Here is a 27739-nt window from a genome sequence, read left to right as displayed (position 1 = left end):
ATGAGGAACAGAAGGGGTTATGAGGAACAGGAAGGTATGAGGAACAGAAGGGGTTATGAGGAACAGGAAGGTACGAGGAACAGAAGGGGTTATGAGGAACAGGAAGGTACGAGGAACAGAAGGGGTTATGAGGAACAGGAAGGTATGAGGAACAGAAGGGGGTATGAGAAACAGGAAGGTATGAGGAACAGAAGGGATATCATGAGGAACATGGGGTTATGGTTATGGAGAAGAGCAGTGTTTGAGAGCAATAGATGAATATGTTATTACACAGATTTTAGCATTTTCCATAAACAAACTGGCCCCACACATTGCACCCACTAGGGAATCAAACCAGGACCTTCCAGTAAATGCTTTAAAACAAGGCTATCTCACCCAAACAGATGTTTGGGGTTGTGTGGGGAAAGTGGGGGAGGGGGTGGGGAGGAGGAAGGAGTAGAGAAGAGGGATGGAGATGTGGATTTTTTGTGCATGTGTGTCATCACTGTGATAAATAATTCCTCCATCTACATCGTAAACCAAATAATGAGTTGGGTATTTAAAAACATGTCAAAATCAAACTGTAAAGAGATAATTTAGGGATTGGATTTAATGTCAAACTTACAGCCACATGAAGAAGTTTTCTGATGGCCTGGTTGTTTCCCGATCCACAGTATGCCATGGCAATAGTGTTCATCCCTGACCAGCGCAGGATGGGGTCCTTATCCCGCGTGAGACTCTCGATTAGGGCGTCGGCCTCCTCCAGACGCCCATACATGGTCAGGGAGATTCCTACAGCCAGACCTCGCAGGATCTTTTCATGCTGAGTTTCCTGGGCATACTGAAAAAAGGTTTCAGTGTAAAGGATAGCAAAATTCAAAACATTATGATAACTGTATTCTTTATTTACTTACTGATCCATAGTTGATAAAACCACTCCCTTTTACATGACTATGGAAATTCATGATATTACATAAAAATGGATACTTATCCTGACACAACAGGATTGCAATGCTTCACTTCAATCATAAAACACAGGACACAAAACGTGCCTCCTCTACATCGGGGGCACCCCTTGCCCTTGGTTACCAATCAGGAGTTATCTGTCCTTGATCCCACGCTACCTTTTCATTGCACACATGTGCTTGCTTTTCTTAAATTTCTATTCTTTTTAACATCGATCATATTCTATGTTCTTGATCAATGAAACTTCGCAGGAACCTTCCTAGGATTTTACTACATTATATTCTGTGGCAAATTTTTAATTTGTATTATGTAATTATTGTATTGTTTTACACGTGTCGGTGATGGCAAGAGTTACCTGCCAAAATCTCTGCCCAGTTATCCTGCAGTTTCATCACAATTGCAGTGTAATGACTTGTTTCATCCATTGTGTGATGTTTATACAAGCTTTTATTATATTCAGCGATGTGAGCAGGTTTCCCCCCCCCAAAAAAGAGGAAAAATCTAGGGGGGGATAATGCTAAAAGCTCTGATGGAAAACAGCACAAGCCACGACGGTTGTCCGTTTTGTTCTAAAAAAATTCTGAGTGTTTTTTTCTGTAAATCCGCGGAGATTTCACATCCCTGTATACTATATATTTTACAACATGGCACTGGCAGATACGTCTTTAGTTTTTCAAGAAAATGACTCGAGGACATGTCTACCATGCAACCATTTGCTTTTGGTATCATTTGAGCAAGTCTAGGGATCCCAGAGTGACCGTCTGATTTGCAAGGAATCTGATGGCAGCTTAGATTCCTTATGTGCGAGGCGTAATCTGTTGTGGTTTTCATACTTGATGTCAGTTACAAGTCTGGGCTGCTGTGGACCTAGTCTGACCCAGATCCACCCCTGAGAACAACAACACTTAACCTTAGGTGTTCCTTATCTTGAGGACATCACTAAAGACAATTCCATCAATATGTGACTACTTACAGCGACCATGTCCTCGATGGCTGTGGCCGACTTTGTTCCCAACATCACCAGACCCATAGCCAAGCCAGCTGCTTCTCCTGGGAAATAAGAGTATCACACTGATTACCATGTACATACCAAAATAAGTAACTCGTATATGAATCTCAGCTCAAACTGACCTTTGCAAGCAAAATCTAAACTAAATCATTCCTACTAACCTGTGACAGCATCATCCTGGTACAAATTGAACTTCAGCTGTTCATATATGTCTGAAACAAAAGAAAACAACTGAGGTAACTATCAATGTTTACCAGGCTGAACATCGGATGATTCAATAGCAATTTTGTCAACTTGAATCAAGTATGAGAAACATTTACAAAGGTTATTCAAACAAGAACGAGAGCAAAACTAAAACATGTTCTGTAGGTTTCAGATAATCAAACAGTTGTTTGAGACCTCTTGTATAGAAATAATATATAACTATTCATTTTCATACCATTTTTTCTGTCTCCCTCATCCATAACAACATCATTTCGTATAGATAAATCACCAAATCAGTGTTTGAAATAATTTTGAAACCCAACAAGACTGTCGAGCAGGTGACGCATAAATGTTACCTGCCCATCTTCAAAGCTACCTGCCCACATTCAGACATTATGAATATTGAAAATCGTAAAAAAATAGAGACAAATCGCATCTTGATTCAGTTGAAATAATTCACACAATTACTTGAGAATCTATGAGTAGTTATAAAACTGAATACATAAGTTGCCTTAAAATCATCTGCCAGACAGTCGGGCAGGTGGAGGACAATTTCATGCAGCCCGTCTTAAAAGTTACCAGCCAAGGGCAGGCGGACAGGCAGGCGGGAAGGTGTGCAGGTGGGCAGGAGGGCGGGAAGGCAGTTATTTCGGACACAGCATCTAATGACACAATATTTGTATCTTGACTAAAAGTATTGGGATGTTGGCTGTATCATTACACCCCTAGCTAAAGATCATCTCGCCACATTTCAGAGGCTGATGCAGAACTGTGGAAAGTGGGGTGCACATAAGCCCAAGTCACAAAGTGATGAAGTGGCTGAAGGCACAGTTAACATGGAAGACATGTGTGGATCTGCCAGTCAGCTACCTACCTTGTCTGGCTGTTCCCATGGCTGCAAGACCCACACCTAAACACCCTCCATGACGGACCATCTGAAAAAACAACCATCCTTCATGATCCTGACACAGTGTTGAGACAATGGCAAGTATTGGCGATAGAAACAGAAAAGATGAAGGTAAGTACTACATCTAACATGCTACTCAAAATCATCGTGTTTGTCAGGTGTTATATGCCATGATGAACCTATAAGTAGGTGGGTCCAGGTGATACAGTGACAGAAAACATGAGCACTTATCGATGCCGTCAGAGGTGAGGAGAGCTGAAAATGGGTTTAACATCGCGTCCAAGATAATTGCATTTCTATAGCCACGTGCATGCACGTGTGTGTGGGGGGGGCTGCGTGTACTAGTCCGGACTGATGCTGATTTATGGTGCTAGCTCACTGAGACACCATGCTGCAGTTTAACATTAATACCCCACTCAGACACAGTATACTGACTCTGAGTCGACCAGTCCATGTTTTAGCCCCTATATGCTGTGCGCCAGACAGGGTAACAAGAAGTACCATATTTTAAAGTCTTTTGGTATGACACGGGCAGGGATCAAACCCTAGACCTTTGGCTCCAGACGGACGCTCTACCACAAGACCTAGGAGGCGGTCCAATGCCATCAGAGCATGATGACACAGTGAGGCTGACATGAAGATCAAATTCACAAGAATGAGAGTGATTCCATAAAGGGGATTTACTGCCATAGTCAAGCAGAGCTATGCCTTGGCAGCCCAGCCACACCTGGACCAGACAATCAGTGGTGGACGGTAGGAGCAACAATACTGGCTACACACAACAGTCTGATACAAGCTCACACTTATTCCCCTCAGCAACTGTGCCCTGCATATTCCCAGTTTAGTGACCCCTAATAAGTACTTAGGTTGAAAATACAGAAACACCAGGAATTCCTTGTCTGAGTGTGAGTGAGTTGGGTTTAACGCCGCTTTTAACAGTATTCCAGTTATATCGCGGCGTGTCAGCTCAATGTGGGAGGAAAGCCCGAAGTGATGCAAGTCTCAGACGTTTACCACTTCGGTGAAACCCACGAGCATGGGTATGGTGCTGATAAACCTAGAAACATAATTGGGGCGAACTGGGATTCGAACCCACAATCATAGGTTTCTGGCGTGCCCAAGGGACACAACTCTGCACAGCGAATCGCGGCGCCTTAGACGACTGGGCCACCCATGCCCCCATTTCTTGTCTGAATACTGAGAAGAGACTCCTAGTACTTCATGCTTGTACTAAGAGACAACTTCATGGGGATCTGGTGTTGACACCTGGTGTTCCACCTGGTGGGTTGGGTATACTGTAACAATCAATCAACATCCAAGATTTGTTTATGTCTGTTGTTGACACCGCACTCAGCAATATTCCAACTATGAGGGAAGTCTGTAAATAATCGAGTCTAGACCATACAATCCAGTGCATCTATCCATGCAAATGGCATATGATGACATGCACCAATCAAGTCTGTGAGCCTGACCCCTGATCCCATAAGTCACCTCGTATGACAAGCATGGGTTGGTGAAGACCTATTCTAACCAGGCCCTTCTCGGGTTGATTGTACTTACATCTGTAGAAGCTTCTTTCAACTGGTTGAGAAGGTAGTCTGTTATTTCCCCTCCATGGTTGGCATGTATAAGGCCTGGGGGCAGAATTCAAGGCATATGTTAGAGACCGTACCAGTTCATCAATCAGTTCAAACAGTACTAAACTAAAGAAAACACAATTGCTATTCTAGTCTAAGGCTGGGACGAGTCCAAATTTACTACCCTGGTACCCACTGTGGGTCTCAAGAGTTGGGAACACAATGTCTAATTGGGAATAGTTTAACTGTAGCCCTGGCAAAAACTGTTTAGATACATGTATGAAACCAGAGACCATATATAATAGATATATGGTCTCATATTAAAATGATCGAATCCTGTGTACACTGAAGTTGACTGAAGCTTTATCTTTACTCAACTATATACAAGTCAAAAGCAATGTGTGCATCATCATAAAGAAATGGGAACATCAGCATCTTGTAGTGTAACCACTGAGCTCTAGTGAGTTTTTGTCATTAAACAATATGTCACGTGACTAACCACGGGTCCGGTTAGTCCTGTGGGTACCCGGGTCCGACTCTGGACCCACCCGACCCGAGTACCAAAGTACCCGGGTTACCCGTCCCAGCCCTATTCTAGTCATATTACATTTAAGACAAAACAGATATCCAATATATTCAGCACATATACAAATGTATTCTGTAGGGTAAAAATATCATTCATACTTCTCCTGATTGGTACTAATTGCTTATATCATCTCATTTCCGAAAGGTAGAAACTTCCTGTGCTGTGTTCCCGGACAACAGAGAAAACATCTCACCCAAACACACCCCTGATCCAGCAGGCGCACCGGAGCCAAGTGAGCAAGACAGGTAACTTGTCACTTTTTTTTCTCCCACCTAACTGTCCGAAAACACATCAGTGGAGAGAGGGGATGGCTGGGAGGCTTCTCTAGCGTATGTGTCAGGATAAGCATCAATAATATTTTTGCCCTAAAAAATACATATTTTACCTTAACCTGACTGACACAAATTGCTTGAATCTGACAGAAGGTGGTGGGTTCGACCTGTATGTGTGATATTGGTGACCTGTCCTATAACCCCATGGGAACATGGCTGATAATCTGATAGACGGTGGTGGGTTCCACCTGTATGTGTGATATTGGTGACCTGTCCTATAACCCCATGGGAACATGGCTGATAATCTGACAGAAGGTGGTGGGTTCCACCTGTATGTGTGATATTGGTGACCTGTCCTATAACCCCATGGGAACATGGCTGATAATCTGACAGAAGGTGGTGGGTTCCACCTGTATGTGTGATATTGGTGACCTGTCCTATAACCCCATGGGAACATGGCTGATAATCTGACAGAAGGTGGTGGGTTCCACCTGTATGTGTGATATTGGTGACCTGTCCTATAACCCCATGGAAACATGGCTGATAATCTGACAGAAGGTGGTGGGTTCCACCTGTATGTGTGATATTGGTGACCTGTCCTATAACCCCATGGGAACATGGCTGATAATCTGACAGAAGGTGGTGGGTTCCACCTGTATGTGTGATATTGGTGACCTGTCCTATAACCCCATGGGAACATGGCTGATAATCTGACAGAAGGTGGTGGGTTCCACCTGTATGTGTGATATTGGTGATCTGTCCTATAACCCCATGGGAACATGGCTGATAATCTGACAGAAGGTGGTGGGTTCCACCTGTATGTGTGATATTGGTGACCTGTCCTATAACCCAATGGGAACATGGCTGATAATCTGACAGACGGTGGTGGGTTCCACCTGTATGTGTGATATTGGTGACCTGTCCTATAACCCCATGGGAACATAGCTGATAATCTGACAGAAGGTGGTGGGTTCCACCTGTATGTGTGATATTGGTGACCTGTCCTATAACCCCATGGGAACATGCTTGATAATCTGACAGACGGTGGTGGGTTCCACCTGTATGTGTGATATTGGTGACCTGTCCTATAACCCCATGGGAACATGGCTGATAATCTGACAGAAGGTGGTGGGTTCCACCTGTATGTGTGATATTGGTGACCTGTCCTATAACCCAATGGGAACATGGCTGATAATCTGACAGAAGGTGGGGGGTTCCACCTGTATGTGTGATATTGGTGACCTGTCCTATAACCCCATGGGAACATGGCTGATAATCTGACAGAAGGTGGGGGGTTCCACCTGTATGTGTGATATTGGTGACCTGTCCTATAACCCCATGGGAACATGCTTGATAATCTGACAGAAGGTGGTGGGTTCCACCTGTATGTGTGATATTGGTGACCTGTCCTATAACCCCATGGGAACATGGCTGATAATCTGATAGACGGTGGTGGGTTCCACCTGTATGTGTGATATTGGTGACCTGTCCTATAACCCCATGGGAACATGCTTGATAATCTGACAGAAGGTGGTGGGTTCCACCTGTATGTGTGATATTGGTGACCTGTCCTATAACCCCATGGGAACATGGCTGATAATCTGACAGAAGGTGGTGGGTTCCACCTGTATGTGTGATATTGGTGACCTGTCCTATAACCCCATGGGAACATGGCTGATAATCTGACAGAAGGTGGTGGGTTCCACCTGTATGTGTGATATTGGTGACCTGTCCTATAACCCCATGGGAACATGCTTGATAATCTGACAGACGGTGGTGGGTTCCACCTGTATGTGTGATATTGGTGACCTGTCCTATAACCCCATGGGAACATGGCTGATAATCTGACAGAAGGTGGTGGGTTCCACCTGTATGTGTGATATTGGTGACCTGTCCTATAACCCCATGGGAACATGGCTGATAATCTGACAGACGGTGGTGGGTTCCACCTGTATGTGTGATATTGGTGACCTGTCCTATAACCCCATGGAAACATGGCTGATAATCTGACAGAAGGTGGTGGGTTCCACCTGTATGTGTGATATTGGTGACCTGTCCTATAACCCCATGGGAACATGGCTGATAATCTGACAGAAGGTGGGGGGTTCCACCTGTATGTGTGATATTGGTGACCTGTCCTATAACCCCATGGGAACATGCTTGATAATCTGACAGAAGGTGGTGGGTTCCACCTGTATGTGTGATATTGGTGACCTGTCCTATAACCCCATGGGAACATGGCTGATAATCTGACAGAAGGTGGGGGGTTCCACCTGTATGTGTGATATTGGTGACCTGTCCTATAACCCCATGGGAACATGCTTGATAATCTGACAGACGGTGGTGGGTTCCACCTGTATGTGTGATATTGGTGACCTGTCCTATAACCCCATGGGAACATGGCTGATAATCTGACAGAAGGTGGTGGGTTCCACCTGTATGTGTGATATTGGTGACCTGTCCTATAACCCCATGGGAACATGGCTGATAATCTGACAGAAGGTGGGGGGTTCCACCTGTATGTGTGATATTGGTGACCTGTCCTATAACCCCATGGGAACATGCTTGATAATCTGACAGAAGGTGGTGGGTTCCACCTGTATGTGTGATATTGGTGACCTGTCCTATAACCCCATGGGAACATGCTTGATAATCTGACAGAAGGTGGTGGGTTCCACCTGTATGTGTGATATTGGTGACCTGTCCTATAACCCCATGGGAACATAGCTGATAATCTGACAGAAGGTGGTGGGTTCCACCTGTATGCATGATATTGGTGACCTGTCCTATAACCCCATGGGAACATGGCTGATAGTCTGACAGAAGGTGGTGGGTTCCACCTGTATGTGTGATATTGGTGACCTGTCCTATAACCCCATGGGAACATGGCTGATAATCTGACAGACGGTGGTGGGTTCCACCTGTATGTGTGATATTGGTGACCTGTCATATAACCCCATGGAAACATGGCTGATAATCTGACAGTGGTGGGTTCGACCTGTATGTGTGATATTGGTGACCTGTCCTATAACCCCATGGAAACATGGCTGATAATCTGACAGTGGTGGGTTCCACCTGTATGTGATATTGGTGACCTGTCCTATAACCCCATGGGAACATGGCTGATAATCTGCATCGTTTTTTTTTCTTCTATAGGGGTACCACCTTCCTTTAGTGAAATAGAGAAGTAAATCTTTTTTACATTTTGTGGAATATTAAGGTATACATGGCTAAAGAAAACTTGATTACCTTGAACGATTAAAGTGTTGAGAACAGGGCAATAAACTTAACATAATTGTTATCACTCATGTTCTGAATTATAACGTCTCAGTCGTAGGTTGTGGAACAGAAACCTGACGTCAACAAGTCTACAAGATTGCAGGTGAGTGTTATCTTTATTTATCTTCTCGAAGGAACCATGAGTTGTGCAACTTCTAGAGGTCCAAACTGATGAATGCCAGCTACGTCCTTTGTGGCAAAATCTCTGAGATACGTATTTGCCCTCCAGAAGCATCCTTCCATGATCGTCGGGACAGAGCAGTTACCATGGAGAGCTAAGGTAGAGCTATGACTGCTCAGTATGCTCTAACAACTGCTCTCATCCAGAAGGAAATGGTTGTTGTGGAGACTTCTGAAGAAGCATTCCTTGAAAAGGGAGTGAAGAGTGGATTGTGTCCTCAATGTCCTCTGCTCCAACGATGGAGGAGAATGCTGGGACATGGCATTGTCTGTCAGGTTGACCAGGCAATTGGTTTACTGAGATGAAGTCCCATGTCAAGCCGAGATAGGCTGATGCATGAATACCACTGTCAAATCTAGTGCAGCTATATTCAATCAGATGTATCTCAAACATTCTGGCTGCCATAGCTAGTGCCAGAAGACAAAGGATCTTTTGAGTTAAATGTTCCAAACCAGCTTGCTGAGAGGTTTGTAAACATCACTGGTAAGTTGTAGCTCTATGTTTAGGTCACAAGCCAAGGCTCTAAATTTCTGCCACTCTGTTCTACACCGCTTGACATAGTCAGAACTTAACTGAAAGCTGCCAGATAAATGCCCACAGTAGAATCTTTAAGATATCTTGTGCCTCCTAAGGGGAACAAGTTATCTGCTACTTGTGGTTGGTTGGTTGGTTGGTTGGTTTTGTTGTTTTACGCAGCACTCAGCAATATTCCGCTATATGACGGCTGCTACTTGTGGAGAAGTCGCCTCAGGTGATGTAAACCCTTTAAAAACCCTGCTTATATTGTGGAAGGTGAATTATTCTGAACTTGTTTAAGGTAGTTTCCTGTTGAATTCTTTCACGTAAATATTTTCGTTTTCATTCTTTTTAGGGACCTGGAAAAGCCTGGAGTACTAGCCGGGACTGATTTCATAGAGCTAGCCAACTGAGATACCAGTGAGGGAGTGAGTGAGTTGGGTTTAACGCCGCTTTTTACAGTATTCCAGTTATATCACAGCGTGTCAGCTTAATGTGGGAGGAAAGCCCGAAGTGACGCAGGTCTCAGACGTTTACCACTTCGGTGAAACCCACGAGCACAGGTATGGTGCTGACACCTAGAAACATAATTGGGGCGACCTGGGATTCAAACCCCACAATCATAGGTTTCTGGCGTGCCTAAGGGATGCAACTCTGCACAGCAAATTGCGGCACCTTAGACGACTGGGCCACCTGTGCCCCCCTGAGATACCAAGTCACAGTTTCACATGAATACCCCACTAAGAAACAGTATACTGACTCCAAGCCGACCAGTCACTTGTTTCAGCCCCTATATGTCGAGCGCAAGACTTGGTAACAAGAGGTACCATCTTTTAACATATGTGGATCAAACCCTGGACTTTCCGCACTGATGTAGGCGGTCACTACTGTTCGGAAATGAGATGAGCAATTAGTGTGAGTCAGGATGAGGTAAAATATAGGAATATTAATTTACACCCGTCAGTAAATGCCTGTATATAATGGTAGCCAGGGAGTGAGTTCGGATGAACTCCATATAGACCAGTATTTCAGTTGTTGCAGCTTACTGTAAGGGAAAGCCTGAAGTGATGCAGGTCTTAAACGTTCACCACTTAATTGAAACCCACAAACACGATATGTGCCGTCAAGCTGAGAATCATTAGGGTGAATCTGGGTCTATGAGAGTCACAGTAAGTGGATTGTTATTTCAGTTAGAAGCTTGAGTTACATACTTGGTGCCTGAACAAGTCTCTACAGACTGACTCACCTAAAGCAAACAGCCCTCCCCCCTCTGAGTAGGACGAGCCAGGACTGGTGTCTTTGGGTAAGTAGGAGGACATCAGTTGTAGAGCTTCCTTTTCATGTCCCTGGGGAAACAGAAAGCATTCTAGAGTCCTAAACTTCATCAATCAACCAAGGACACTTTATGGGAACAGCTGGAAAGGTTTATATGAAGTAGAATCAAGTGACATCAATACTTCACAATGGAATGCTCTTTACATAATTGGCTCAAGACTCCGCAAAGTAACATGGTAAAGAGGAGTGAGTGAGTATGGTTGGTACGCCGCTTTCAGCAATATTCCAGCAATATCACAGCGGGGGACACCAGAAATGGGCTTCACACATTGTACCCATGTGGGAATTCGAACCCGGGTCTTCAGCTTGACCAGCGAACGCTTTAACCACCAGGCTATACAACCACCCCAAATTAAAGAAGAAGACAATGTTCAAAAAAAAAAATTGGAAACTTGTCGTACAGTTGGCAATGACTTGCTTCTGATACAGAGCACTTCTATCATGAATTGGTGGTTCCACACAACTGCCCACGCAGCAAATTGCTAACTCATTTAAAAAGAAGCCAACAAGACCAAAAGACTTTTAAGCGATATACTTGGAAATGTTTCAAAATGTTGACCAAGCAGTTTTCCTATTGATAAGTGCAAAAATGTTTGTCAATTCACTAAATAGTCAAGGAGTAGCCACACTCTGCAAGTCAGCCCAAGTATGGACCAAGTTGAATGGAGTTCTCACTTACCTTGTGAATGACACCTAAACTGGCTGTTGCTGTAAATTTGGCCCAGTTGGTGGCTCGAGAAAGCCAGTCAAGGTTATCTCTGAAAAATAACAGTTTGTCATATCCGTCAATTCGGTATAAGCGTGTTCGTTATAAACTCGTTATATGTATCTGGGAAACATATCTGCTGAGACAACCATGGAATGCTAAAATGAAATAAGGCACATCAATGGTTTATCAAGACATGTCAAGTTATCTATACTTGTTCTCAGAAGACAGAACCCCTAACCAAAATTACTCATATATCAGTAGGAAATTCATTATTTAGTGCTTTTCCTGTTTCTGTCAACTACCACAATCCCACTCACCTGAGAAACTGATCCGATGTTGTGCCACAGTGCATGAAGGAGTTTGCAATCACAGTTGCAGAATGACACACCGAGTTTCTCACTGCATCCTACAACAAACCATCATCACATACAGTACTCGGGCATTCTGCTGGTAAGACAGGAAAATATTCTTGTAGTCAGAGAGAGACATTCTTTATTTCCTCCAGAATACGGTGTAAAGATTACATCAGGCATATTACATCTGTACATTATCACAGATGGACAAATACAGAACATATTTCATCCATGTTAAAGACAAATACAAATGCACTGTCATTAGTAAATCATGTAGGTGTAGATCAAGTGACATCTAAGTTTGTTCGTGAATGATGCCAAATTAGTATGATTACCTTCCTACAGTCACAACCCGTTAATCCGACATGATTGGTTGCATATGATTATGTCGGATTAACGAAAATAAGTAGTATCAACGTTCGAGATCGAAAATCGGACAACTACACGATAGATAACAATACAAACACTAATCGTTTATTAATTGTTTATTGTTAAGCAAGTTTATCTCTGCAACCGTTGTAATATGCAACCACCAGCCGACTCGTCTCGCATCAAAACACGGGCTGTGTACTCGTTGACAGATGACTGTGTTAATTAACGAGACTGATTAATGAGTGATTTCGGTAATTCGTTGCAAATTAGGTGTGTCGGAGACTGTCGGATTAACGGATCTAAATCATGTGTAAATAGCATTGATTTTATTGGATCCCATCATTTGTGTCGGAAAAAGCTAATTGTCAGATTAACGAGTGTCAGATTAACGAGACTTGACTATAGTTGGGTCTGTTCATTGTGTGAAGTCTGTACTAGCTCCAAATAAAAACGAGATGTCTGTGCCTTTTAGCATTTCAAATTTGCCATAAGTGTTAACATCCAACAAGTCCAAGAGGAATGAGAATTCATACATTTCTATCAATGCAGTGTCACAATGTAGTATTAGGTGATTGTCATAATTGTAACTAAGTTTGTTACTAAGCTAGAGATATGATACATTTTGATGACACTCACTACAAAGGCAAAGAGTAGATAGATATTCCTGATGTTGAAATAGATTTTTCACATAGCAACACATTCTTGCATTCTTGGAACATTAGTAAGGTGTATAGGTTCTCTTGTTTACCTTGGTGTTTTTGAGTATGAGGAGGTCAGACTTGTTGTTCTTGATGAGGAACTGGAGGTGGAGGTAGATGGTGGTTTCTCCTCCTAGGATGGTGTGGATCTTTGTCAGCTTATCCTGCAGCAGCTTGTCACTCTCACTCTGCACAATACAAGTCTTTGTCACTTAACATATACCCTTACATAGTACTTCCATGTCTTTATATAGAACATCTATATAAGTAAACAACACCTCCATGTCACTAAACAACACCTCTGTACCCTTACATAGTCCTTCTATATCTTTATATAGAACATCTATATAAGTAAACAACACCTCCATGTCACTAAACAACACCTCTGTACCCTTAAATAGTACTTCTATATCTTTAAATAGAACATCCAAATAAGTAAACAACACCTCTGTACCCTTAAATAGTACTTCTATATCTTTAAATAGAACATCCAAATAAGTAAACAACACCTCTGTACCCTTACATAGTACTTCTATATCTTTATATAGAACATCCAAATAAGTAAACAACACCTCTGTACCCTTACATAGTACTTCTATATCTTTAAATAGAGCATCTAAATAAGTAAACAACATCTCCATGTCACTAAACAACACCTCTGTATCTTAAAATAGTACTTCTAAATCTTTAAACTTGTACATTTTTTAATAAATCTGTATATTTATAACACTTATCCTATCTCTCACTATGCATTTCTCTTTACAAAGGTTTCCAGCTTCTTAAAAAAACAGTTCACCCAAAACACACCTAGCATCACCATGGTCACCTCCCAACAATCTGGGTCACTCATGCTTTTCCTGTCGGTTGACCCACATTCGCTGAACACGTGGTCTCCCCAGCCAACTTACTCTCTTTCTAGAGCTTAATAGGCTTGAGGAATTGGGATTGACGGCTGGGCATATTGTGAGATAGGCTAAGTATCATAAATATATTACAAATTTTAAAACTTATCCTATGTCACACAATACATTTATCCCACGGTGGGGCACAACTCCCCAGTCTGTAAATACAACAACTGTAGGATATACACGAGGTAGCTGGAGCTAGTAGTGATACAAAACCATATGAAGTGAAACTGTCTAGTGTCCTATGGCAAAGCTCGTGGATAGGGATGAAACACTCCCAGTCTTTCCACTAGTCATACATCAAAATGACATCAACAGCCAACAGCCACCCAATCCCCAACTGAGGCCTTGTTTGAGATGGCGTGAACCCATAGTGGACCATGGAATCCTGTAGTGCAGAACCTACCAAGCTGCTGACATCAGGAACCGATGGAGCTGTCTTTGCTGCTGCTTCATCAGTCTCCATTGAATCTCTGGAAAAACCAGTAACACAGTTTAATAAGAAGCTAGTCGAGCGGCAAAGTCACACTTCTTATACATATTCACTTTACTAAACTGATGTAACTTCATTAAAAATATACTTCCCATCTGTACAAAGATTACAGTTGATCAAGAAACTAAACCTTGCATGGATTATTGCTCTTATCACTGGATTGTCTGGTCCCGAGCTGATGATTCATGGTCCAGGTTATGAGGCTGGAATATTGCTGTGTGGCGCCACCTACCCTTCTTTTGGCTCCTCCTTGGTTTCCTTGCTTGTCTCCTCCTTCTTCTTGGCATCAGGAGTGACGATGGGGATGGGGGCGGCTGCGCGAAGTGCAGACTGGATCTGCTGGAGGAACTGCTGGGTCGCACTCTCATACAAGTCGAACGCTATCTGATACGACATCAACACTGAGTCCTGCAACACAATACAAGGGGTATTACAGCTTTGTGTTTTACACTGTTGTGAACAAGAACTTCAGTCACAGTGTGGCATGCCAAAATAATGTGGAAAACCTGAAGTGTTGGAGGGTCCCAGAGATGTACCAGTTCGGGGAAACCACGAGAAAAGAATGCTGCTGACAAGCCAATAAATCTAACCCATGATCATTGGACCATGCCATGCATAGGGTAAGAATCTCTGTAGCCTCAGAAGAGTGTCCCCAAAGGGTAGAATGACAGCAGAGAAAACATTAATACTGATATCGCGTGAAAAATAAAATCATAGCACTGTCAGTAATATCCCATGCTAATAACAGCAGGAGACACTGTTTCACCACTCCGATATCTCATTGCCCTGTGCAGCAAATCATTTTTCTCTACTTGTGTTGATGACCTTTGTAGATTGACAACTGATTTGTATTGTGATTACCCAGATTTAAAATTAAGGTTGATACTTCCCCCATCCCACCATGGACCATGCATTTGAAGGTTTCCCTGAAGTATTATTATCAAACTTTCAAGCGGAAAAAAAGTTCTGCTGTTTCAAGAGTAATATCATTTCACTTTTGTTCCTTATCCAACTAATAACAGCCCAACCATCCCTTACCTCGTCGCCTCGGATAAGTTTCTCCAAAATGTCTGCTACCGACTGTGGATCATCCAGGAAGATGTAGCACTGAAACACAGATGAAGGACATAGTACCATGAACAAGACCAGCCAACTTCCATGTGATCACAACTCTATGAAATATAACACATAGCATAGTAAAAGCTTACATATGATGGAACCTTGCAGTAGATGGTGGTTTCTGTCAACAGTTGAATACAGATATCTTGCCACACTTATCTCAAGTAGTGCCCAGACTAGAAAGGTTTGGACTAACAAGATCAGCAGAGTCTACACACTAACCATGTGCTAACAGGGTGTGGACATGATGGACTGTCAATGTAGGCAAGGAGTTACACACTAGAAAGGTTTGGACTAACAAGATCAGCTATGTACACAGACCAACCAGGTGCATACAGGGTTTGGATTGACAAGGTAATATGATTCTGGCAAACAATTTAAAAAAAAAGGAATAACGACATTTTACAGACATTAGACAAGACCTTTGTGGTCTTCGTAGGTGAAACGTTGACTTTAGTTGTATATCTCTGCAGGCAAATACAGTAGTTCTATATAAGCCTACAGCCAAGCAGTAGATGTCCATCAGCTTTCTGTGTTATTTACCTGACAAACATTGATGTAGTCGGCCGTCTCCAAGCTCATATACAGCTTTGTGAGGACCTTCAGGATGGTGCAGCGGAACTGTCTGTTCTGGATGAGGGCCATGCACACTTTGAATGCATATGACAGCATGAATGGGATATCATCCTGCAACAGAATACACTGATGGAGAACACATTCACACAGCTGACTGTCCACACCACAAAACAGTATCAACATGGCTGGCAGAAACTTTCAGAAAAGTTTTAGAACACTTCAAAATCTAGCATATCCTAAGAGCAACTGATTTTTGCGAGTATTACCAGACAGTCCTCATCTGAACGAAATGCTACGAGACATTGTTACTAATGCCTTGGCTTACACACAAAGTTTGGAATATGTGCAGTGGCTTCAAAGCAAAACATGCTTGTCACTGTCAAAATATTCTGTTGTTTGTTTGTATGTTTGTCAACGCTGCAATATTCCAGCTACATGATGGTGGCCTGGAAATAATCGAGTCTGGATCAAAAACTCCTGTGATTGATATTCTGAGCAAAGAGCCATGTCACCAAGATACAATGGCCATAATGACAGCCCAGTCATTGAGGCTGACCTCCCGATCGGTTCGGTCGCCTGTTACGACCAGCAGAGGCCACTGGGGACTGGTTCTAAACCAGAATCCACACAGCGTGATCTGTTAAAAAAACATGCCAACATTTCAAGGGCTGCAAAAAAGCTCTGTATAATCCAGAATTGAACGTGGAATGGCTATACTTACAGACTTCAAAATTGACTGTTCAAATATATCAATTCTTCTTGTCTCCAAAGAAATACCAAGGGCCTGTAGGACAAAAATCAAATATAAACTATAGCAATGCTTGTTACAAAGTGACCAAATATGTGCAGAAAAGAAGAAGCTCCTTTAAGGTTACTGAAGTCTGCCAGTAAAATGTCAAACGATAGCAATGATAAAGCCTAACATAATCATAATGTGTGCTGTTTAAAAGGTTTCAAGAACACTGTTGATGTTGTCTGTTGTTTAACGCCGCACTCAGCAATATTCCAGCTATGTGACGGCGGTCTGTAAATAATCGAGTCTGGCACAGACAATCCAGTGATTGACATCATAAGCATCGATCCACGCAATTGGGACACGATGACATATATCAAACAAGTCAGAAAGCCTGACCACCCTTTCCCATTAGTCGCCTCTTACAACAAGCATAGTCGCCTTTTACAGCAAGCATGGGTTGCTGGAGACCTATTCTACCCCGGATCTTCACGGGTCACAGAAAGGGTTCACATCATGGGTTGTGCACCTGTTTAAACTGCTTATCATCAAAGCATCTCTGGAACATCCTGTTGACGACAGCCTCCAGCCTTGGGTCAATGGGCTTCTTGTCCTCTTCCGCACATTCAGCATTCTCGACACACTGCTTGGTGTAATGATCGATGCACTTGGCTGCAAGGCAGAATTGATCTCATTAGTGAGTGGAGTTTTGTTCTACTCCTGGCAATAATGCAACCATATCAAAACAGGGTATGCCAGAAAAGCTTCATATGTGCACCTGATGGAACTAAGACCCAGGTCTTCAGTCTGACACATGACACTTTAACAACCAGGTTACCTCACTGTCACTGATAACAGGAATTCTCAATGTCTGGAATCAAACCTATTTCATTCATAAATGGAACATTAACAAATGAAAAGCAACTTCAGATAAAATTGGGAAGTCACTTATAAACACAATATCACACACTGAGGGTATACATTTCATGACATAAATCAAATAAAATCAAAACATACCAATTGTTGTTTCCACAAATTCTGATGTGTCATTAACATTGAACAGATCCCCTGCACCCAAGGCATAGGTCAAGGATTCTTCAAACGCTCCAAGATGGTAATAAACCTGAAAAATAAAGAATCGGTGAAGGCAGGTGGGCAGGCAAGCCAGCAAGATGGGTTAAACCCAGGGGATGGTGATGATCAAGTCTTACTGAAGACCATTCCAAGCCCTGATCTTCGATAGTCTTTTGGAGATAATCTGGTACTAAGTGCATTTTACAAAATCCAAAAAAGGCACTCAGATTTATTCAGTTTGAAATAGTTAGCCATACATTAAATATCATACTGCAGCAGTTAACATCCAGGGCCCTGTTCCACAAAGCGAACTTACGGCTAAGGTGATTGTAACTCCCATTCTTTAACACTGACTTACGACAGTCGTAGAGCTAAAATTGCTTTGTGGAAAGGGGCCCAGTAGCCACCATGATCAAAAAGACAACAAACCTTTGATGCCACAAGAGCAGCCATTTCTCTATTCTTGAAGCTTGCATCTTCATAGAGGACCTCTCTGTAACACAACATGAAGACTTCCTGTTACAAACACACCGGCTCTCTCACCACACAGGGAGGGTCACAATAACATGCAGCCGACAGATGTACTAACTATAACACCAGGTCTCCATTCATTATTTACAGTGTTTAAAAGTCACATGATGGCCCTTGGACCAACCCCACAGACTGCGAACTGGGGCAAAAGTATAGGGCATTTACACCTTATTTTACTGAAGCTGTATCCAGCTGCCAATAGACATACTTCACTACAGCTGCATGTTCTATACATTAGTGAAACCCTTATACGCATGTTATAAATCACCAAATCTTTCAGTCAACTCACTGTGTTCAAGTTTATTTACAAATTGACATTATCAAGTTAGAACATGATCTAAGCTTGTTCTGCATCTTTCTGTTTGCTCTGAGACATGAAGACTTACATTTTGTCAACAGATTCAGATATCTCGGCCCAGAAGACGTCAACAATCTTGTTTAGTTTATCCAAAGCAAACACCTGAAATTGAAAATAAAATATGGAATTTGAATTGAATGAGCCATGGGTGCAGTGAATGAGGTGTAACAGCAGTATCTGGGTTATACTGCCATGATTCCAGACAGCGATGTGGAAGAAAGGTCCTGCTGGTCTCAGACATTTGGCAAGAAGAGGTTGGACTTAGTGGTGAAGGCCCAAATATGACAACCATGCTTATGTTACAGATATGGAATGTGAAACTCTATATACATGTATGATGTTTGAAACTCTACATGTCCAAGGGATGATGCACACCATATTCGACGTAATAAGTGCCCCGCTCTAATAAGCGCCCACGGCGATATTTGCTAATATATTGGCTAGTCAACAATCCCAATGAGCACCCTTTCCGATTGATCAATGTACACAAGACTTATTTATTCGCATATAATACGCACTCATGTGTTATATGCACCCTTAATTATGGGCAATTAATTTCTTGAACAATATATTTATTGTGTATAATACCCACAGATTCTACTTTTATATCAATTCAGGCTGTCAGCATAAACCACGAAAATTACAATCTTTCAACTGTTGTTTTTTTCTCTCACCAAAATTATATTCTAATAAGAGCCCCCTATTTCTAATTTTGAGAGCGCCCTGGCGCTTATTACATCAAACACGGTAACTATAAACAGTATGCAAATATATCAAGACAAAATCAATGCATAAGTAAACAAGATTTGACACTGTTGACACCCTGGACAACATCATAATGACAAGCAACATGTTCTTGCCTGACACAGCCAGCCTTAATGCATCTATAGCATGGTGACCTGTATACTAGGGCTGGGACAAGTCCAAATTTACTACCCCGGTACTCAACCCCCTATTACCCGACCCTACCCGGGTACCCACTGTAGGTCACAAGAGTTGGGAGCACAAACTCTAATTGGGAATAGTTCAACTGTAACTCTGGCTGTTTAGATACATGTATGAAACCAGAAACCATAATTTATATGGTCTCTTATGAAACGATCGAATCCTGCGTACACTGAAGTTGACTGAAGCTTTATCTTTACTCAAACATATACAAGTCAAAAGGAATGTGTGCATCGTCATAAAGAAATGGGAACATTAGCGACTTGTAGTGTAACCACTGAGCTCTTGTAAGTTTTTGTCATTAAACAATATGTCACGTGACTAACCACGGGTCCGGGTAGCTATGTGGGTACCCGGGTCCTACTCAGGAGCCCCCTGACCCGAGTACCCGAGTTGCCCGTCCCAGCCCTACTGTATACAATGGTAAATCATCTCGTCGGGGACAAACCAGTGGCTAATAGTAACAGAATAAGCATGATATTGGTAATCCATTGGGGTATGGGGACAATATTCAGACACCTCACTGTCAGTCAATGTCAGCACTAAACATCACGTGAGTTGACTTAACGCCACTTTTAACAGTATTCCAGTTATATCACGGCGTGTCATCTTCATGTGGGAGGAAAGCACAAAGTGATGCAGGTCTCAGACGTTTACCACATGGGTGAAACCCACTAGCACTGATATGGTGCTGACAAACCTAGAAACATAATATGGGCAAACCGGGATTCAAACCCACAATCATAGGTTTCTGGCATGCCCAAGGAGACGCAACTCTGCACAGCAAATCGCAGCGCCTTAGACGACTGGGCCACCCGTGCCCCCCACAGCAGCTTGTAAATACTTGACTCTGGACCAGGGCAAACCAGAGTCTAAGTAAAAGCTTCAGCAACAGTTCTCGGGTGCAGTGACATGCAATCAGCGAAGTCACAGTCTCATCGATCATAGACCATGATTCAAAATGCATGCGTAAAAAATATGAATAATTATAAGTGTATATGAATCAAAGTACAGAGTATTATTTTTAAGACTGGATGTTATACATGTAGACTCTATATATGGAAACAAACTGTTGTTATATTCGGGTTTCTTTTTTCAGGTCTATCACGGTTAGTCAAGTCCGGATTAAATACCGGAAGCCATTGTTTCTGTTACTGTTATTGCATTACACGCGGACGGTTTGGAGTTCAAAGACATTTCACGTGTGATCTTACAACAAGCTGAGATGAGTAATAAATAACATGCACCTGGATAAAATGTATCATGAACGTAATTGTTTTACAAACACACACACATCTACTGCAACTGGAAAATAAATCTCATCAGTATATTGGTCACTTTATTTGCATTAATGCGCTTCTTAGGGAAATTCTTCATGAATTTTTGGTAGCCAAAGTTTACCCTGCACTGAATCCAGACTAATGGTACATCGACGATCGTAATGTCAAGGAAACACTGTATATTATTCCTGATAAAATATTAGTTTCAGATACAATTCTTCCAATCATTGATTCAAAATTCTTTTAAGTTTTATTAACCAAATCTCTGGTAGATGTCGAGAAAATGTGTGTACAGCTGATTGCTGTTTCCGGTTTAGTTTACAAGTAAATACACACGGTAATCTTATTAACTGCATGTATAACAGTGCCTAGCAGAACAGCAATAACAATTTAAATGGTAAATCAACATGTCCAGTGATTTTTTATGTCAAACGTCAAATTTCAAATTTGTACTAAGTTTGTTATCACCCATTTGTTTACTTGATTAGCTAAAGGGGTATGATGTAATTGTTTCTGTAATTGTAACACTGGAAAGCATTTTTCAAAAATACTGAATCCCCAAGATAGGGGTGTGCATTATACTCAAGAAAATATGGTAAACATCATGTTTCATAAACAAACAGCTGTGAATAATTGACATTATTATTTCTTACCTTGAGCTGTGGTTCCTGTTCATCAAGCAGAGACAGGACTCCACCTGTAAAAGAATTAGAATAATAATAACATAACAACATCATCAAAATATATGAAAAATTTAACTCTTTCCTTTTGCAGTGAGTATAGTTTTACACCGCATTTAGCGATATTCCAGCAATATCATGGCGGGAAGAACAGAAATGGGCCTCACACATTGTACCCATGTGAGGAATCAAACCCAGGTCTTTTAATAGCATGACAATGGAAACAGTTTAAGCACAAGGCAACCCCACCACCCCTTGTACAGTTGCTAGAGGACATATGTTGGGATGATGGCACTGTGAAACAAGCATGAAAAATTATTGAAAAGATCATAACAATAATGATAAGTGCAATTAAATGTTATGAGTTAGTGAGTATGGTTTTATAGCAATATTCCAGCAATATCACGATGGGGAACACCAGCAATGGGTTTAACACATTGTACCAATGTGGGGAATCAAACCTGGGTCTTCAGTGTGATGGGTGAACACTTTAACCACTAGGCTACCCCACCCCTATTTATATATATAAATTGTAACAGAATAAAACAACTAAATCAGTATACCTTATCTGAAATCAAGCACGAAAGTTGAGGGACTCTTATCATAATCTTAATGTTAAAACTTGAACGAAGGGGTTCCACACTCCCTAGATTCTCATCTATTCAACCCTCTGTGAAAACACAGGAATTAGCATTAAATTATGCTATACTCCAACACCTCAATAATCACCTGTGAATAATGAAGAAGGTTCGCCAACAATTCAACCCAATCACTTATCACCTAATTAGCAGAGATTAGCATCAGTGTAGGCTGGGTTTGCAAACAAGAAACCTGTGAACTTGACTTAATTTGAGTTGATGTAAGATATCCACAATAAATAAGGGCTATTATCTTTTGAAACAAACAGTGGTAGACATTAATAACATATAAAACAAAAAATCGACACCACAAAATTATTCCTGTTGCATTCAAGACATCATTTGTTTCTTTGGACAACACTGAACCCCTACAATGATGACTCCAAGACATGGGAGGATAGGACAACCCTTTATTAATGTAGCCCCACATTTCACTTTTACTTTAATGTGCCGTCATGCATATGGTTGGCTTCCCATTCACAGATATCTCTGGTGTGATTGGTCCTTGGGGTTTGTTGCTGCAGGATTGGAATATAGGGACCACCTCATGTTTGGGTATTTTTCACATTAGGGTTAAGACAAAAGGCCCTTTTACTTTCATTCTGTAATTGTTATCATGATTATACACATATATCTTCATACAGATGAATCTGTGTATCTTGTATTGATTGTCCTATGTTTGACTAGGGTAGTCTACCCTATCATTAGAACATGAAAATGAGAGGCAACGTTTTCGCAAACAGACAAAGGTTCAGAATAATTATTTATATAATGATCAGTACCTACACTCAATATGCCAAAACAGTTATAGACTTGTCTGTAATATATACCTGTATACAATCTTCTTAATTTACAATTGGCTATGAGTAGTTTCTTTCATAGCCCAATCAAAATGTTCACCAGTATTAGTGATCCCCAAATCTCTTGTTCTCATTCAATTAACAGCATGATCCTCCCTCTTTGTCTGTACAAAGGCTACAAGATTATAATAATAAAACAATGAAATATTCCAAGTTATAAATTTTAAATATATCATGGAAGAGTAAAAAACACACATTTCCATTACAGGACCCATCTACCAAACATTAGCGCCAAATTAAATTGATATGAACAGCGACGTGATGACCCACCCAATATGTATTTACTCGATTTACTCTTTAAACCCAAAATGAAAAAGGCTAAGGTGTGTCATTTTGCTGTCATTTTTTATGCCAGATTCAGTGTGGTGAATAAACTACTTATAAGTAACATAAAGTAAAATTTTCTCATATATATTGCGTGTACACAATCAACTTTATAACTTGTGACTAAGCGAAATTGAAACGTCGAGTGCGTACTAACACCGTTTTCTCTTATATACTGTTACCAGAGACGGCGGGTGTTAATTTATTATGAGTGGGGATATTGCCATGTGAAGAGAATCTACCTGCTGAAGTAATATTCATCTTCATCTCGCCAGTGTTCAATAAATAACCATGAAACGCTTTCACAAGTCACTGTTGTTATTCCCGGCGTGAGTAAAGCGGAAGTTCATAATACACTAGCATCCAAACAACTAATATGAAGACAGTTCGTTTAATTTAAATAGTGGCAATGTTTCATTGTATTCATATTTAGAATATAATGAAACTATGTATTCTGATATGTACATAATAATATGAAGATATGATTTAAATGATATTAACATTGTCACCATAATTAGTTGGAAGATCTGAACATATTATTGATTAGTCGTCTTCAAAGGGTTTTATTCCGAAATACCGCCTTTTCCGAGATTACTGTTTCCAACATTTTTGCTTGCATTTCAAAATAAAAGTACACATCACATGTGATGTATAATTATAAATCAGATTTAAAACAGCGACCCATATAAATAAAGATGTTATGGTTCTGTCGACGAATTTTTGTTAAAGTACGCTTTGGTACAAAAATACCCGCGGAACAAAAAACGGAACTAGAATTTGTAACAAATCCGAAAATGTGATTATCATCTCTCATATTTCAATGTGTGGTCTCAGTCATTTCTTATAATTGTTTCATTTAACCGAAAGTGTTTTAATGAGATGAATTTCTTATGTAATATTCTGATAAATAGAATAGGTACAAACTTAAAAAGCAAACACTTTTATAAAAGGCAGCGTTTGTTCATAAACCTGTTATCTTTAATATTTCAAGAAATTTCAAGAAATTTTAATAAAAAGGTTATCTATAATATTTCAGTTTTGGTCACGAATGTCTCAAGCTTGAGTGATGAAAGTATCAAGCTTGACTTTCACAACGAGTATGGCCAATTGCATGCGGGTCCCAAGCTTGGCCTTGATTGGACCATAGACCATATACCGGTATACGCATTCGTCACCACTCGCCTCTTTCCGTAACCTGCAATTCGCTATTCGGATTGTCCCGGAATAACACGAGTGGGTCACGAACGCGGTACATGGTCTCTGATTGGACTCACTATTGTTTCCGCATTGTCTTCCGTGGCTTGTCGGTCACATGGCCCCGAAACTACCCGCGTTAGCTGCCAAAAGACATCCACAGCCCCAGATATTTGTATTTTTTTTAGAAGCACAGAATTGATTACTTAAAACGCTTAATGATTGTTTGTACTGGTGTTTAATTGGGATGACCCCATGTGCTCTCTAGTCAGAGACCATATGGTCTCTGCTCTAGTGTCTAAGATTGTGCTTCAAATTCTGCACTGCACACAGGTTATGGAGGAATGAGTGGTTATCTTCATTACCCACTAAAATATACAGCAGTTTGAAGGGATAGACATGTTGAGATGCGTCTTTCTGATTTATCCTACACCGCACCAACAAATGCATGGAAAAGCCATATCAGCCCTGCGGGGATGTAATAGGGGTCCTCACTCACGGGTTATTACACCCCTGTGATATGACCGTCTCTTTGATGGCACTATATGCCTCATATCATCATCATCTTCGCGACGCAAGAGAGTTAACTGACTCTAAAACTCTAGTTTCCACCCTTGCCGAACTAAGCTGGAATTTCTGGGCTCGATTGTAGCACCACCAGTGGCTATTATGAGTTATGTCCCTCCTATTGACCTATCAGATTCCACCTCTCATATCACTTGCATTGTTATTAAAATTATCTTACTTCGCGAAGTGCATCAAAGTACGTGATCACCTTGATTTAAAACATGAACACATTTGGAATATATCTGTTGACACCGAGCTGACTGTAGACATGCTTGCAAATCCTGCAATCGACCGAAATCTGCACGGCAGTATACGAACCGGTTTTCGATTTCGGTGCGCGATTTTGATTGGACTATGCATGGACTCGTTAGTCCAGCCAAAATATAACCCCATAATTCCAGCCTAGTTCGGCAAGGGCGTAAACTGGTCTTTGAAAGCCAGTTAACTCGCTTATCTCGGGAAGATGCATACTGTTGACAGGTATATGATAAACCAGTATATCTATCGAGATGTGAACGGCATAGTCATTGTGTATACTAGTATATCTATCGAGATGAGAATGGTATAGTCATTGTGTATACTAGTATATCTATAGAGATGTGTATAGTATAGTCATTGTGTATACTTGTATATCTATCGAGATAGTATCACGGCAAAATAGGAATCACTCTTTCTACTCCTATACAAGCATGTACTAGTACCCAAAGTTTGTTTTCAGACTTGTATTTGTTTGATTTCAATTTAGTTACTAGTATTCGGTACTTTTAGGCGGAATTACAGTTAAGCATACATTTCTTTCTAGGATTTTAAACATCCTTAGTCATGTTTTGAATTTAAATACCTTTAAACTTATTTAGTATTTAAACTTGTTTAAATAAAGAACATATCAAATATGTCAAATATGGATAAGATGTATAATATACCAGTATATTGAAATTATATGTGCAAATCAGTTTCACATGCACCTGCAGTACACATATACTAACAGGACTTACTACAAACCTGGTGCAATATTTACATAAACATGTACAAATACACCAAGCAAAATACATATATTTTGATAGGTCTGACAAACATTTAGTATTTGTAGTAGACATGATACAAATCGTTCTAGACAGGAATTGTTGTGATAAATCGGAGGTTAATAGCGGCGTCTAAGTTCCGAGTACGCAATGTACACAAGAAGGACGTTGTATTCATTTTTAACATAATTAAACCCATAACGTTCATAAGAAGTACATATTCTGTTTTCAACATCTACCCCAGTTTTTCCCCCTTTTTCTATTTCCAGATTTGTATTTCTGATGACTGCTTTATGGATAAATACCCACACCCCGCCATGTTTGCCCTTATCTCTAAAAAAGAGGAACAATGGGACGGTAAAAAGTTGGAGTAGTTATGATACAAGTAAAACCATGTCTCCAACAGGACAACACAAGTGTATAGGAGGAGAGTACATGTTTCAAGTGTTGGTAGTTGAAATGTCTATGTGATGACAGACAGTTCCAAGTAAATAGTGAGATTTATCCTGCTTCATAGTTCTGTATTTGCCGGTTCGTCTGTCACTGATGGGCCTGACCGGACCCCTATTCTCCTTCTGGTGCTTGGCTCCGTGTTGATGGACGGTTTCTGTGTGTGGTGTTTGATTTCCTATGCTGATGAGGAGTGAAGTCATCGTCGATGCGTTAGGTATCGTTTGCATAATACCCTCTCTTCCCTGCTTGTCTTAAGTGCCGCTAATTTTCCTCTCTGTCTTTTAGTGAAATCAGAAGCAAATTTTACACCTTTGGCATAAAACTGTTCCCTTGCTCCTCTCACGAGCATTTGGTCTTCGGTGTGTATGTATTTGGCAATTACAGGTCTGTTTTTACCACTTTGAGGTTTTCCCAATCGTTGAGCCCTCTGAAATGTATTGGTGTCCACTTTATTCTCAGTATCATTGTGTTTATCTGCTAGCGCCGCGACATCCTCCTTTGTAACATACTGTTCTTGGGTAATAGTAGTAATATCCCTCCGAATACTGCGCACATCATCTTTAAGTTCACATATGTCTCTTACTGCACTCTTGATGTCCCGGGCCGTCGGGTATCCTAGTGGTTAAAGAGTTCGCTCGTCACGCCGAAGACCCGGGTTCGATTCCCGACATGGGTACAATATGGAACCCATTTCTGGTGTCCACCGCCGTGATATTGCTGGAATATTGCTAAAAGCGGCGTAAAACCATACTCACTCATTTGATTTCCCTCAAAATATCGCTAAGATATGGTTGGTCGTTTGGTTGGTCCAGCGTGCTTTCTATATCGACACTGAGGAGTAAACGCACTGAGTAAAACACTGAGTATAGTGGGGCTATATGGAGCACTCTCATTGAACGTCACTTGAAGCATGTTTTGAAACAATAGCATATCTCTATACGAGTTGTTGTTGCTTTAAGTGTTTAAGAGGTCGCCTTCTGCCTTAGCTGGCAACACTGTTCATGAAATCCAATTTCAATTCGTGAAATAACAAACGGTTGTCGA

The 27739-nt window shown here is 41.2% G+C and overlaps 1 protein-coding gene across 1 annotated transcript in view; it reads right to left on the bottom strand.

Moving 5' to 3' along the window:
• Positions 1 to 23791, bottom strand: part of LOC139447338 (26S proteasome non-ATPase regulatory subunit 1-like) — a 328509-nt gene extending 304718 nt beyond the window's left edge. Inside the window, exons 1-20 of the mRNA XM_071228641.1 lie at positions 23702 to 23791; positions 21611 to 21654; positions 18761 to 18834; positions 18273 to 18336; positions 17787 to 17892; positions 17299 to 17441; positions 16758 to 16820; positions 16004 to 16147; positions 15380 to 15448; positions 14574 to 14749; positions 14255 to 14321; positions 12994 to 13131; positions 11838 to 11926; positions 11491 to 11569; positions 10723 to 10822; positions 4626 to 4699; positions 3033 to 3093; positions 2116 to 2166; positions 1919 to 1995; positions 605 to 820 (exon numbers count right to left, since the gene is read on the bottom strand). Coding sequence (XP_071084742.1) covers positions 605 to 820; positions 1919 to 1995; positions 2116 to 2166; positions 3033 to 3093; positions 4626 to 4699; positions 10723 to 10822; positions 11491 to 11569; positions 11838 to 11926; positions 12994 to 13131; positions 14255 to 14321; positions 14574 to 14749; positions 15380 to 15448; positions 16004 to 16147; positions 16758 to 16820; positions 17299 to 17441; positions 17787 to 17892; positions 18273 to 18336; positions 18761 to 18834; positions 21611 to 21654; positions 23702 to 23726 — 1860 coding nt within the window. The 5' untranslated portion in view covers positions 23727 to 23791. The remainder of the gene's footprint in view (positions 1 to 604; positions 821 to 1918; positions 1996 to 2115; positions 2167 to 3032; positions 3094 to 4625; positions 4700 to 10722; positions 10823 to 11490; positions 11570 to 11837; positions 11927 to 12993; positions 13132 to 14254; positions 14322 to 14573; positions 14750 to 15379; positions 15449 to 16003; positions 16148 to 16757; positions 16821 to 17298; positions 17442 to 17786; positions 17893 to 18272; positions 18337 to 18760; positions 18835 to 21610; positions 21655 to 23701) is intronic.
• Between the last annotated feature and the right edge of the window lie 3948 nt (positions 23792 to 27739).

The sequence above is a fragment of the Haliotis cracherodii genome, unplaced genomic scaffold, assembly GCF_022045235.1.
Source record: "Haliotis cracherodii isolate W230 unplaced genomic scaffold, xgHalCrac1.p SCAF_7, whole genome shotgun sequence".
Lineage (NCBI taxonomy): Eukaryota > Metazoa > Mollusca > Gastropoda > Lepetellida > Haliotidae > Haliotis > Haliotis cracherodii.
The sequence above is the reverse complement of the archived record's forward strand: the minus strand, read 5'-3'. Positions and strand labels throughout refer to the sequence as shown.